The following is a 13,076-nucleotide window of genomic DNA, read 5'->3' as shown; positions in this document are numbered from 1 at the left end:
TGGTTCAGTAAACACAAGCATGATCATGGGAAAGACTTGAAAGTTGAAAGACACTCATTATAACCCTCCGCAAGGAAGGGAAGGAAAGCCACAGAAGGTCACTGCTGAAAGGACAGGCTGTTCATATCAAAGCATATTCATAGAAAGTTGACTGGAAGGGGAAACTAATGGTAGGAAATGGTGTGCAAGCAACAAGGCTGCAAATGATCACAGCCTTGAGAATTGTCAAGCAAAGTAAAAAACTTGGGGGAACTTCACAAGGAGTTGACTGAGACTGGAATCTGCATCAAGAGCCACCACGCACAGACGTATCCAGGAAATGGGCTATACACTCTTAAAACAAATGTGTTGAAAACAACACAACTTGTATAGATAGGGACAACACAGTTTGTGTTGTTTGTTTTTTAGTTGTCTGAGACTGGAATCTGCATCAAGAGCCACCACGCACAGACGTATCCAGGAAATGGGCTACACTCTTAAAACAATAGGCTATGTGTTGAAAATAACACAACTTGCATTGAAAAAAACATGTTTAAGAACTTACAAGTGGCACATTCCTAGTGTCAAGCTACTCCTGAATGAGAGACAAGGTTAGAGCATACATGTATACTCGGGTGATTCTCGGTTCCGGCGCCGTCGAGAGAGGCAGCATGTCGAGGTAGCTCTGTGTCTTCGTGTTTTTTTCTTCTATCTATCTATCTATCTATCTATCTATACCTGGGCTAAGGAGAGACAAAACTGTTGCTCAGTGGTCCAAACTTTTTTTCACATAAAAACAAATTTCACATTTCATTAGGATATCAGGGTCCAATCAAGGTCCCAAGAGTCTGGAGGAAGAGTGGAGAAGCACAGAATCCAAGTTGCTTTAAGTTTGCTATTTCCATATTCAGTGATTTGGGGTGCCATGTCATCTGCTGGTGTTGGTTCAGCTTTATGGAGATGCTGATTCCTTTTTCCAGCAGGACTCAGCAGCTGCCAAAACTGCTAACTGGTTTGCTTACCATGATATTACTGTGCTTGATTGGCCAGACAACTAGTCTGACCTGAACCCCATAGAGCAGTGGTGTCAAAGATAAGGCCTGGGGTAGTTGTCTTTAATAATGTGTAATAAGTAATATATTTATGATTAGCACTACAAACTATCCTCAGGAAGGAAGATGCCAAAAAACTGACATGAAAGACAAGTACAACAGTACATTATCTGTACTTGTTTGCTGATATGTGTATAGTCAGTGGTGTAGTGTAGTTAGCTGTAGTGGATGTACTGTGATAGTTAGCTGTAGTGGGCATACTGTGATCAACCCCAAATGTTAATTTTAATGCATAACCTGGGTCAAAAGTGACCCGGATGACTTAAAATGTTGAATATTTTTGCGAAACATTTATTTCATCATCCAGTATTCCATGAATTCCTCAATTAACTTGTTTTTAACCGTTACATATCTTTATTTTCATTTTTCCATTCTTTATTTTTTAGAAATAGTCGTTTATGTATCACTACCCCTTTAATGCGCAACATGGGTCAAAAATGACCCGCATTAATTTCCTATGGTTATTCATGCATACATGTGTTTATATTTGCAATATTTTAGTAATTTATTTATTTCATCAGTCATATTCCAGATATAAATGTAATATCTTGTTTTTGATTATTACAAATCATAATTTTTAACTTTTTCCTTTTTTACATTAACAACAACACAGTTTTTTCATTACTTCGTCCAGTTTTCAGACATGGGTCAAAAATGACCCGCATTCATTTCCTATGGTTTTTCATACTAGTCTGCGTATTCCTTTGCTATATCTAGTGTAATAATGTATGTATCATTGAATATTGCAGTTCATTTTGCAGTTGTTCAGTAAAAATCTTTTTGATTACTTCAAATAATTACAAATATAGTTTTTTCTATTACTAAATCAAGTTTACAGACATATGTCAAATGTTACACCTGTGTGCACTTTTGATTAGAAGCAAAAACAAGATATATTAAAACAATTACTTTGATAAAAGTATTAGGTTGTAATTGTTTTAAACAAAATAACAACACATACTATAATTAAAATATGTGAAATACACATATTTCATCTATCATATCTCACTTTGTCACACATGACATCACTTATAACCAATCACACATATTGAGATATACTATATCTGAAGTATAGAGAACTGTTGTGAATGTGTCCAAATAAACTGAAGCTGATTAAGTAAAACACATGGGTACAATAAATGGCCATTTCATGACACTTGCAAATTACCATTACATGTTTGCCCTTGTACACAGCCTTAGTGCATTGGAAACACAGCTTCCAACTTTTAGTATTCTTGGTTTCTGTGCAGCTCTAGCTCCTCTTCCACTTCACTTGTCCTTCCTCTCTGATGCCCTTTTGTGGCTCTGTTTGGTTTCCTTTTTCTACATATTTTAATTGTAAGTAATGGGTGAATCTCAATATCCCTCCCTCAGCCCTGAACCCTCAAAGACTTATCTGCCATCAGGCCAAACGTGAAATTGATTCATGTCAGTTCTGTTTTTGAGGGTTCACAACTTAGGGGGTCTTGGGATTCAGCCTATATGTGTTAGGAAGAAGGAAGTGACCTCTACACTGCTTATCCTCTGTGGCATGACAAGCTCGTTGCTTATTATCAGGGTATTGTTAGTATATGCATCAAGTGCATCCAGTACATTGGACAAGAGCACTATGGACACATGGGCCATCTCTATCCCTGCTTTCATTAGTATGTCTACACATCTATGCAGATAACATAAATATTTATCATGGTTCCCTGGTCCAGAGTGCTGCATGTTGTCACCCCTCAATACCAATAGCAGTTTAACTGATCAGCATCCTGATTGTATCGGTGGAGTTACTATGGATGTTCAAAATGGAACTAGGTGAAGTATTCTCATGACACATATGAAGAAGTACAAACATGAAGGGCATGTCTGACCTCCAGAGCTATATTGATATGAGAAGATGTGGGACAAAGAAACCACAGTCACAATGTGATATCAGACATGCTGGTCAAGAGAAGAGGAAGAGATCTGACCAGCTACCAATGACACTAAAAGTAATAAACTGACCTATGTGCAAGGAACAAAAACATGGTGGTCATTTGTGTGGGGCATGTAAGACATGAAATAATAGGTGGTGGGGTGCCCATGTGATGGATAATTATTTCCTATTCCCAAGTGAATTAACTACACTTTTGGTGACGTTCACTTCAGTTCACAATACTATAGACATAGTACAGTCAAACATAAGTGCTATTAGTTATCTGTGTTTTTAACGTGTGACAAATTGAGAAATAGGATTAAACCACTGGATTAAAACACTATAGTAAGTCTAAGAACATTATTCTAAGACTATTGTTTTAACAAAACATGTTGTTATAGTTTATTTTTATTAAAAACAACACAAACTTGAATGCATGGGTCTTTTTGGCCCACACACATAAACTTGATGTAGTAATAGAAAAGCTATGTTTGTTCAGAAAATAAGACAGGAAAAGTAAAAATAACTATATGTAGCAATCAAAAATCTTTATCTTGATAAATACAAGCAATATTGAATGATAAAATAAATCACTTTCAATAAATATAGCTAAGGAACATACACATATCTATGAAATACCATAGGAAATGAATGCGGGTCATTTTTGACCCATGTCTGAAAACTGGCTGTAATAAAGCAAAAACCTTGTTTGTTCATAATGTTAAAGAGGAAAAATAAAAAATATGATTTGCAGTGATCACAAACAAGTTATTTAATGGATAGCTGACCTATTGAAGGATAAAATACATATATTTGTTAAAATATTGCAAATAAAAAGACAACTATGCATGTGTTACCATAAGAAATGAGTGCGGGTCATTTTTGACCCATGTTACGCATTAGAAGGGGTAAGCCTAGCTTGCGCATTAAAGGGTTAATACATACCCTTGCCTATTTTAAGTCGGTATACTATGATGGTGATGCCTTTTAAGTGGGTGTACTACGTAGTCCTGCGTATCACATAGACTACACCACTGTATAGTAAAGGATTGTAATATATTGAAATACTGATTTTTGTTTTTCATGAGCTGTAAGTCATAATCATCAAGATTAAAAAAAAAAATGGCTTGAAACATTTCACTTCATAACTAATGAATCTAGAATATACGAAAGATTCACTTTTTTTTAAAATAAATTAGGGGGGGCATGCAGATAAATCTGCTGCTCTTTTAAATTGGCATTCATCAAAGATAGTGGCACTCTGGCAAAAAAACAAAAAGGGGAAGAATGTGTTATCTGTACCAAAAAGTGCTGTTGTGTGCGAGATACCACAATTTGTATCTGCAAAGTTGATTTGATTAGATTTGAGAGCTTGGCCAGCTAACCTTTCCCTTATCAGATTCTCTATACTATAAAAACACATGTTGCTTCCTCCTGCAACCTGGCATATTTAAGCATCATGAGACTCTGAGACTTTCTCTCATATACGCAGGTCTTATATGTTTGTTTTTTACTGAGACCAGAGGAGAGATGGGTAATACTGAGAGGGAGGATAATGATTTTGAAAAGAATTTCTGCCAGAATTGCAACGGATCTGTAGAGAATAAAATCACAGAAGCAAATGTAGGATGGAACCGACAGTCAGGTATTTATGCTAGAATTTACTACTGGTCACTAAGTAACCACAAAGTGAGCAAAATGAATACATGTAAAAAACTCTTTAGTAAATTGACAAAATAAAGTTTTTTTTTTTATGTAACTCATATTCAGTTTGAAACAAGTGAAAATGTTTGTCATGTGTTAACGACACATGACGACAAGAGCATGTGTTAGTTTAAAAAAAAAAAAAAAAACCACTATATCTAAATCATTTTCTCCTATTCCAGTGTACTGTACAGTTGGAGTGTGCGTTGGGCTGCTGTGTCTCCTTCAAGCGACTCTTAACATCACTCTGCGTCTCCACAGTGAGTTAATTTTCATCTCTCTCTTCGGAGGAGATCCATCGGAGAGTCGGGCTTCAGATATGAATAGGGAGGCTAACAGACTCTTGTCTTTCAGACATGATGCAGGACAACAAAGCAGATGAAGAACGAGAACTGCTCCTCATCAATTACACCAATTTGATTGAGGAGACAGATGAGCTGCTGATGAACTACACTGATCTAATTGAAGAGAGAGACCTGCTACTTACCAATTACACTGATCTTGTTGATGAGATAGACCTACTATTGATGAATAATACTGATCTAGTTGAAGACAGGGACTTGTGTCTGACCAGATACAGCAAGTTGAGTATAGACCAAAAAAAGCTACAGGCCAGTTACCACAACTTAGCTAAATATAGAAACAATCTTATGACTAGTTACAACACTCTAGCTAATGAGAGAAAACAGTTATGGATCAACTACAACAACTTGGCTGCTGAGAAAAACCAGTTACTGACCAGATACAAAAATATGGTTGCGAAGAGAGCCAGACTTCTCAATATGTATGGTGAGTAGCACAATGCATTGATCCACGATTCCTTTCCCAAACACTTCTTTTAAATTCAGCAAATCACTCCTCTGAGTCCTCTAGTCTTCCGTGTCTGGTGGCAGATTCTCATGTATATATTTGTCAGTAAAGAAAGTGAAAGATAATTCCTTCATCTGGACACTGATTAAGATCCAGATGATCCGAGGGCTATGCTGACCCTCTGCCACATGTGAAAGTTTTAAGGAAATCAGATCAGTACTTTTTAAATTATAGTGGATGGATGCACACACACACACACACACATATATATTAGAGAGAGAGAGAGAGAGAGAGAGAGATGACAATACCCTCAGACCTACTGGGACCAGGGTTAAAATTCCAGTCTTCCTACACATTCCTGGCTCCTTAAATAAAACCAATACAGAGACCGAGCCATAAACAATGCTGGCCAATCAGCATGGTGCTTCTGGAGCATGGAAGGTTGAGGTGGAATTTGATTGGCTTGTCAGCTCAAATAACCTTTTTGTATCTAATTGAAGCTGTTAGACCACTGCTGAATGTTAGGTCGTTTTAAGTCATCTCTAACTTGTTATTTCACCCACCCAGCTGGGTGGACCTATTTTCAGTTCAGCCTCTATTTCTTCTCCACTGAGGAGAAAAACTGGCACGACAGCAGGTTGGCATGCCAACGAATGGGAGGCGACTTGGTGATCATCAACACCCGAGACGAACAGGTGATAGACATGAAGAGTTGCAAGAGAGAGAAGAGGTGGTAGTATATGGAAAATATTGCTTAGATTTATGGTGCAGGGGGCAGTATCCTGCAGTATTCTATGCACCACATGCTTCCCAATATATAGAATCTACTGTACCTGTGCTTTAGACATAAAATGGTCAAATGTGATGTTTAATGGGTTGTTGTTAGTTCAGCACATGGCATTATGTTATTGGTCCACTGAAATTGTGGTGTAGTGGTTTATATGTTTACAACTCTTTGTCCATAACAATGGAATGCAGAGTAGAGGAAAATCTTACAGTTGGTAATGCAGAAATGGGGTGCTGAGTGGACCACAAAACCAAAAAAATCCAAAGCCAAAACAAAACATGTCAGAGGATCAAAGATCAAAACAAGATCTCCATTTTAATTCCTGAGAAATACTTTTTTTTTTCATTCCAATTAAGTCCGATATTGTTAAAGGTATTTTTTGCTCCTAAAGGGGGTCAGAATTCAGTCAGAATTTCACCTTTTGCCTCTCTTGAGATAGCTGGGTGCATGAGTCTCCATTTCAATGAACTATGTCAACATTACACATGCCATTATAATTATAGATTTCTTGTATATTACACATGCCATTATAACTACACGTTACATTACATATGCCATTATAACTACACATGTCTTGTACAAGTTGCTCTGAACTATTTACTACATGGCATTTCTTTTTCTATAGAACTTTGTCAGGGTCCATCACCGTCAAAGGGACAACTGGATCGGTCTGAATGACATTTCCAGAGAGGGTGTGTGGATGTGGGTGGATTCAACTCCGTTGATCAATGGGTAAATAAATAAAGTCACCACTTTTATCACTTACTATAGAGAGGTTAACAAAATGTTAGAGGAGTTGGAAGTATGAAGGAATGAAATGAGAATTACACTGGAGTCCACCCTTGCTTGTACATCACAGAGGTAGTGTCTGCATGATGGATGGGGATGATAGGGCTCCGTCACTTTCACATAACCATGACTTCTGTTGTTAGTTACCATTGATTAGGCCTACAGCTATTGTTATTGTTTAGGTCTGCTATTTATTGTAATGGTGTTTTTGGATAAAAGTGCCTGTTAAGTAACCATTAACCATCACGATTACACTTGATTTAGATGATTTAACCATATCCATAACCATTAGTCATTTAAAGTTGATTTATTGTTGCAGATTCTGGTATGCAGGCGAACCCAATAATCTTGGTGGTGAGGATTGTGTCCATATCTACAAAAATGACTGGAATGACCTACCCTGTTCAGTGGAAAAAAGATGGATCTGTGAAAAAGGAATTTAACCAAAGTTCACAAGAGGAAATCAGATAGATTTTTTCCTATAGTTTTTTTTACTTACTCATCAAGCTTTTTTGTTTAGTTGAGTTCCATTGAACTAAAAATGTGAACTTAATTATGCAGATATGAAAAGTATGTTATACTTCATCATAGAATCAGTACAAAATCTTCATTGCATAAAACCTGATTGCATTAGCTTTATTAACAGAACTTTAGCCTTATGAAACAGAGCCTTTAGCCTTATTAACAGAGTCTTACCTGAGAGCATTAGCTTTAGTAAATTAACTGAAAAAATGAACTAGAAAAGGCCGCACTTCATGGAAATCACAGGCATGCCAGAAAATGTGACCATTAATCCCGCAGATTAAGTAGTTGGGTTTCCATTCAACATTTGAATGTGCATTTTTGATCATTTGAAAAAGAAATCCAATACTGCAAACCCTGGCATTTTCATACAATCTTCTAATGCTCTTAAAAATGGGTAGTGGGTGGATTAACTCTCAGTTCACATATAAATTGATTGTTAAGTTAATGGACAGCTTTGTTGCATTACTTATGTTTCTGATAATGTTGTCTTGACAACCTTACGTTTTGATTCCACAGCTGTGGGATCAACTCTTCCCTTCTTCCTTCTTCACTATTACATTTGTAAAACAGTCATCAACACAGGTTATATCATGGTTAATGTCAAAATGTCATTGCAAAGCTGTCAGCAGGTTATGCGATTTTGGTTAATATCAACTTGACATTAAAAATTACATTTTAAAAAAAATAGCAGATGCTTTTGTCCTAAACAACATTCTTCAACAACACCCATCTGATGGTTTAATTTTCATCAAGGAATATACATTGGAGCAGAGTCTGAATAATGGGTATGCAGTGAATTCTAGCTAAACACAAACCTGTAAAATAACTGAATAATTTCCCAACTTTCCATTTCAAAAAGCATGGCTACTGCCTTCAAAGGTTGACTATTATTTGGTGCCATCTGGTGGAGATATCTTGTAGTGGCCTATAAAAGACACTACACTGCTCTGTTGTTAATGCATTGCCAACTGTGCGAAAAAGATTCAAGAAAAATAGCTAACGAAGCGTCCAAAAATGTATGCAATGTTTACTTGATTCTAATGCCTCAGCTGATAACTAAATGAAAACATAGTGGTAGGCTAATGAGCTGTGAGTATTCTGGACACTGAGGTTGGACACCTTCATCCAGAAGGTTACATAACCTACAGTGACTAAACTGAGCTCATGAAGATACACGTATGGGGTCCTTATTTGACAGATGGACAAAGTCGTAGGCGATAAAATTAGCAAATGTAAGCCAACTGTCAATGTTGGGCAAATGTTCAGATAAATAAATTTTTTAAAACTAAATATAAAAGTAAATATATATAAAATATGAGTGAGACACGCTAAGACTTAAGACTGTCTGGCTTATGTGTGACACTCTGATTTATATATTTATATTTATATGTATATATTTTGTATATTTGGTAATATCTTTACATATTCAGATTTATGTTTACATCTAAATTATTGCTCCAGCAATGAGAATTACATTTACTACGTGCTTTACACTAAGACCCATATCACATAAAATTATAGCTACTCACACATAGATATCCAGATATTGTTAAATAAACATCATGTCAAATATATAAAAAAAAAAATATCAGTAGCCTATTAAAACATTTCAGGAAATATAAACTTCCAGTATTAAAGGACACACTTCATTCACTTGTCCTCTCCATACATCTATAATCTTTGTCTGTCTTTGTCTATCAGAGTAGTAGAGATCCACACCATTGCTTAAAAATGTCACAGGGCCACATCGAGTTTTTGTTCCTCATTCAGACTGTATCTATCCATCTAAATATGTGGCAGTAGCCTACAGGTCAATCTCAACTTTTGTGTAGACATTTGTGTTTAGAAAATAAAAATCCAGCTACGGCTACTGTGTGTCAGCTAGTTTTCCTGACACACACAACGGCATGGTGGAGTCAGTGAACGTCTGCTGTCCCTACCAGGGTGAGCTGCTCCCCAGAGTGCTGCCTCCCCTGATCATCACTGAGTTCCTGCTGGGCGTCCTGGGCAACGGCCTGGCCCTCTGGGTCTTCTGCTGCCACATGAGGCCCTGGAAGAGCAGCACTGTCCTCCTCTTCAACCTGGCCCTGGCCGACTTCCTCCTCAAGTCAAGTCAAGTCAAGTTTATTTATATAGCGCATTTCATACACAGAGGTCATTCAATGTGCTTTACATAAACAAAACCAAACAATAATAACAAATAAAAGCATAGAAGGGCAATATAGTCAAACAATAGTTCAAAAGGTAAAGATCATAATAAAAAGAAAACATAAAACACAAGGTAAAATCATTTAAATATAAAGAACAATTAGTACGCAAAAACAAAGGCAAAAGTAGTAAAAAAGTAATAAAAGACAAGGTAGAATAATTCTAACCTGACCCTAGCCAGATGAATTTCGCTCCGCCTAGCTCCACTCATCCATCTGGAACCGATCCATTGAAATGTTGCTTCAGAAGGCTGGACCTAATCAAAAAATGCTTGCATATGATTGAATAAGCCACTTGTCCGTCATCTATTGACGTGCTACTTCAACCACTCTCATCGAAGCCAACCCGTGACGCTGATAACAGTCTCACAGTCGCTTCTACGCTATGTCACATCTATGAAACTCCCGCCCTGCGTCCTGATTCGCTAAACCATAAAGTTGGTTGGAGAAATCACTCTCAATGGAAGAGGTTCCAGATGGATGTGAGTGAAGCTAGGCGGAGCTAAGCGGAACGACATTCATCTGGCTAGGGCCAGGTTAGAATAATTCTGCCCTACAAAGGCTAAGAGCAGTATCTGCACTTTTTCCAAAAAATTTTTTTTGCACAGATACAGTAAGAAGTACATGATCTGCTCTTCAATCTGTTAAAATTTCATATGGCTACCTAATACATTTCTTAGCTAAATTTACAGTTTTAGTTTGCAGTTTGTATAGAAAAGTAGAGGGAAACCAAGGCAGAGTGCAGTATCTGCCCTTACTGCCTTGATTTCAATGTCCATTACTGCATTCTGCCTTTGTTTCACTTGCCCTTACTCTAATAGTGTGTGTGTGTGTGTGTGTGTGTGTGTGTGACAGACTGGGACTAAAAAAAGGCCCTGGACTTTCTTCTAAAAAGGCACACTACCATTCACACTCACACACACATTAGGTGTCTATCATGATACAGTCTCACAATATTAAATGCCAGTGAAAGTATCATATTCAAAATTGTCAGTCAGATTTTACAAAAAGTAATTAACATATAATTTGACAAATATAAGCAGCAGTGTGCAAAGGTGTCAAAGGTTAGGTTTTGGTGTGCAGCAATGCAATATTGCTTGACATGAAAGTCTACAAGAATACCCGATTGATTTTGTTCCATTTTTACATAAATATTTATAAATGACAGAGTTGCCATTGTTAAGGCATCAAGCAGCATATCTTCACTAAAAAATGTAGTAAGTACCTCCTCAATTAATATAAAAACTGAGTGATTATGATCATTTGCTACACTTACTGCAAAATGTTATTGTATGGCCATTTAAGTATAAGCAGTAATGCAAAGGCAAAGCGCAGTATAGCCTATAAAACTACCAAATTTTGCCTAAATATCAAAAAACAAAATGTTTAATATTCACCTCACTTTAATCTATTTAAGTATACCCCTTGTTGTTGAATATAATTTGATGCTTATTGGTGTAAGAAAAACACAAAAAGCTGTTTTTCTCAGTTTGGCATTTTTGCAGATACTGCTCTTTGGCTTTGTAGGGCAGAATTATCAAGGCAGATTCAGAATTTGTAACTCGGCGCAGTTAGCAGAAAGCACCTGAGAACAGTTTGGTCTTAAGTCTAGATTTAAAACTGGCTATTAGTCTGGTCAGTTTAGGGCAAATGGCTGCAAAAAATGATTAACATTTGAGCCAATGTTTTTCTGCTCATTTAGGGCCTAATAAACAAAAAAATGCAAGGAGCCCAAAAAATTAGGTGGGGGAAGACCCTGAAATGGCCACGCCCACTTTTTAGACCCAGAATTCTGTATCTCGGCCCCTGAAGGTTTTCAGCTAAAAAGATGCGGAAATGCCATTTATATTAGCGTTATGAAGAAACATAGGCCCTAAAACCATTACTTTTTGAGATATTCACGAAAAATTTGTTTTTGTATTGTGCACAGGCCACGTTTCATGTATCAGCCCCTGAAGGTTGTAGAGAATCATATTAGGTTTTGGTATGAATCTCATCTTATATCAATGTTATGAAGCACCAAACTCCCTAAATTACCTTAATTTATTATGACCGCCGCTAGCGAAGCTAGCGAAGCGGTCATATAGGGATTGTCAAAGTTTTTTTTTTTTTTTTTCCCGTCATCTACTTCCTGAATTTTTGGTCAACGATACCCGGGACACCGAACCACCGGGGCACATGAAATTTGGTGGGTATGTAGCCCCACTAGACTTTTACGGAAAAATTTCGTTTCGTCCCCGGGGTCCACTCCCCCCCCGTGCTGGGCCCCCCGAACCGCAAAAAAAGCAGTTTTTCCTAAATAACTACCTGAACCGTGGCACCGAGGATGAAGAATCTTTTATGGTATGTTGGTCTCAAGGGCCCACATCAATCTGGCCCATAATCACTCATTTGTGATTTGCACCCCCCCGGTAAAAAATGAAAATGCAATATTATTCTGCTTTAATCGTCCCTATCTTCAGTTAAGATGTTCAGAACTGCACCAAATTTTATGTGTATGATTGACCTGGCATTCTCTGGGGGTATGCCAAGTTTCGTAGAATTTCATCCATGGGGGGGGGTCTTTAAAAAAATAGATTATGTGTACATTTAGTGACTGTACACTCATTGGCCTGTAGATGGCGGTGCACACATATACACATGCACACACACACAGGCACCCACATACTATCGGTATTAGAACGGCTGATACATAATTACAAATTCAGTAGGATTAAAAGAAAGCCAAAATAAATATTCATCATCATCATCATCATGGCTGCATTTCCAGTATTGGCGATAAGTAGTCGTTTGTCCACTAGATGGCGCATCGTTGCAGTGAGACGTAATTTTGTTGGAAGTTAAACGTGGGTTGGAATACAATGGCCGCTTCCTACAATAATAATAATAATAATAAGCTTTATTTGTATAGCACCTTTCATACACAGAATGCAGCTCAAAGTGCTTTACATTTGAAGCATGTAACAAAATAATAGTCAGTCAGTCATTATCAATCACATTTCTTCATTGCTGGGGCCGTTTATGATCGATCCACTCAGCAACATATCAAAAATATAGAAAATGACATGTCATAAGACTGGCAGCCTTAACCCTCTTACCCCCCACAAGCACGCCATATGGCAACTGTGGCAAGGAAAAACTCCCATATTCCAGGAAGAAACCTTGAGCAGAACCTGACTTAATAGGGGGAGCCCATCTGCTTCTGGCTGGCTGCGCCCTCCAATAGCAGCAGATGTAGAATAATCTGAAAAAGTAGTCTA

The 13,076-nt window shown here is 37.4% G+C and overlaps 1 protein-coding gene across 1 annotated transcript; it reads left to right on the top strand.

Moving 5' to 3' along the window:
* The first annotated feature begins 4,487 nt into the window (after window positions 1-4,487).
* Window positions 4,488-8,258, top strand: LOC143106003 (uncharacterized). The gene is made up of 6 exons (XM_076270164.1): window positions 4,488-4,639; window positions 4,881-4,958; window positions 5,053-5,487; window positions 6,076-6,203; window positions 6,921-7,027; window positions 7,404-8,258. The coding sequence occupies exons 1-6, from the start codon at window positions 4,525-4,527 to the stop codon at window positions 7,525-7,527; spliced, it is 987 nt and encodes a 328-aa protein (XP_076126279.1). The 5' UTR covers window positions 4,488-4,524; the 3' UTR covers window positions 7,528-8,258.
* Window positions 8,259-13,076: the final 4,818 nt, after the last annotated feature.

Source organism: Alosa pseudoharengus, unplaced genomic scaffold, assembly GCF_046254945.1.
Source record: "Alosa pseudoharengus isolate Yale_2024_CS ecotype anadromous, Long Island Sound unplaced genomic scaffold, YU_APseudo_1.1 YU_APseudo_1.1_scf_6, whole genome shotgun sequence".
NCBI lineage: Eukaryota > Metazoa > Chordata > Actinopteri > Clupeiformes > Clupeidae > Alosa > Alosa pseudoharengus.
The sequence above is the reverse complement of the archived record's forward strand: the minus strand, read 5'-3'. Positions and strand labels throughout refer to the sequence as shown.

Coding starts and splice junctions, on each gene's coding strand:
- LOC143106003 (XM_076270164.1), top strand. CDS start 4,525: ATGGGTAATACTGAGAGGGAGGATAATGATTTTGAAAAGAATTTCTGC. Junction 4,640..4,880: donor AGGATGGAACCGACAGTCAG/GTATTTATGCTA, acceptor CTCCTATTCCAG/TGTACTGTACAGTTGGAGTG. Junction 5,488..6,075: donor CAGACTTCTCAATATGTATG/GTGAGTAGCACA, acceptor TCACCCACCCAG/CTGGGTGGACCTATTTTCAG.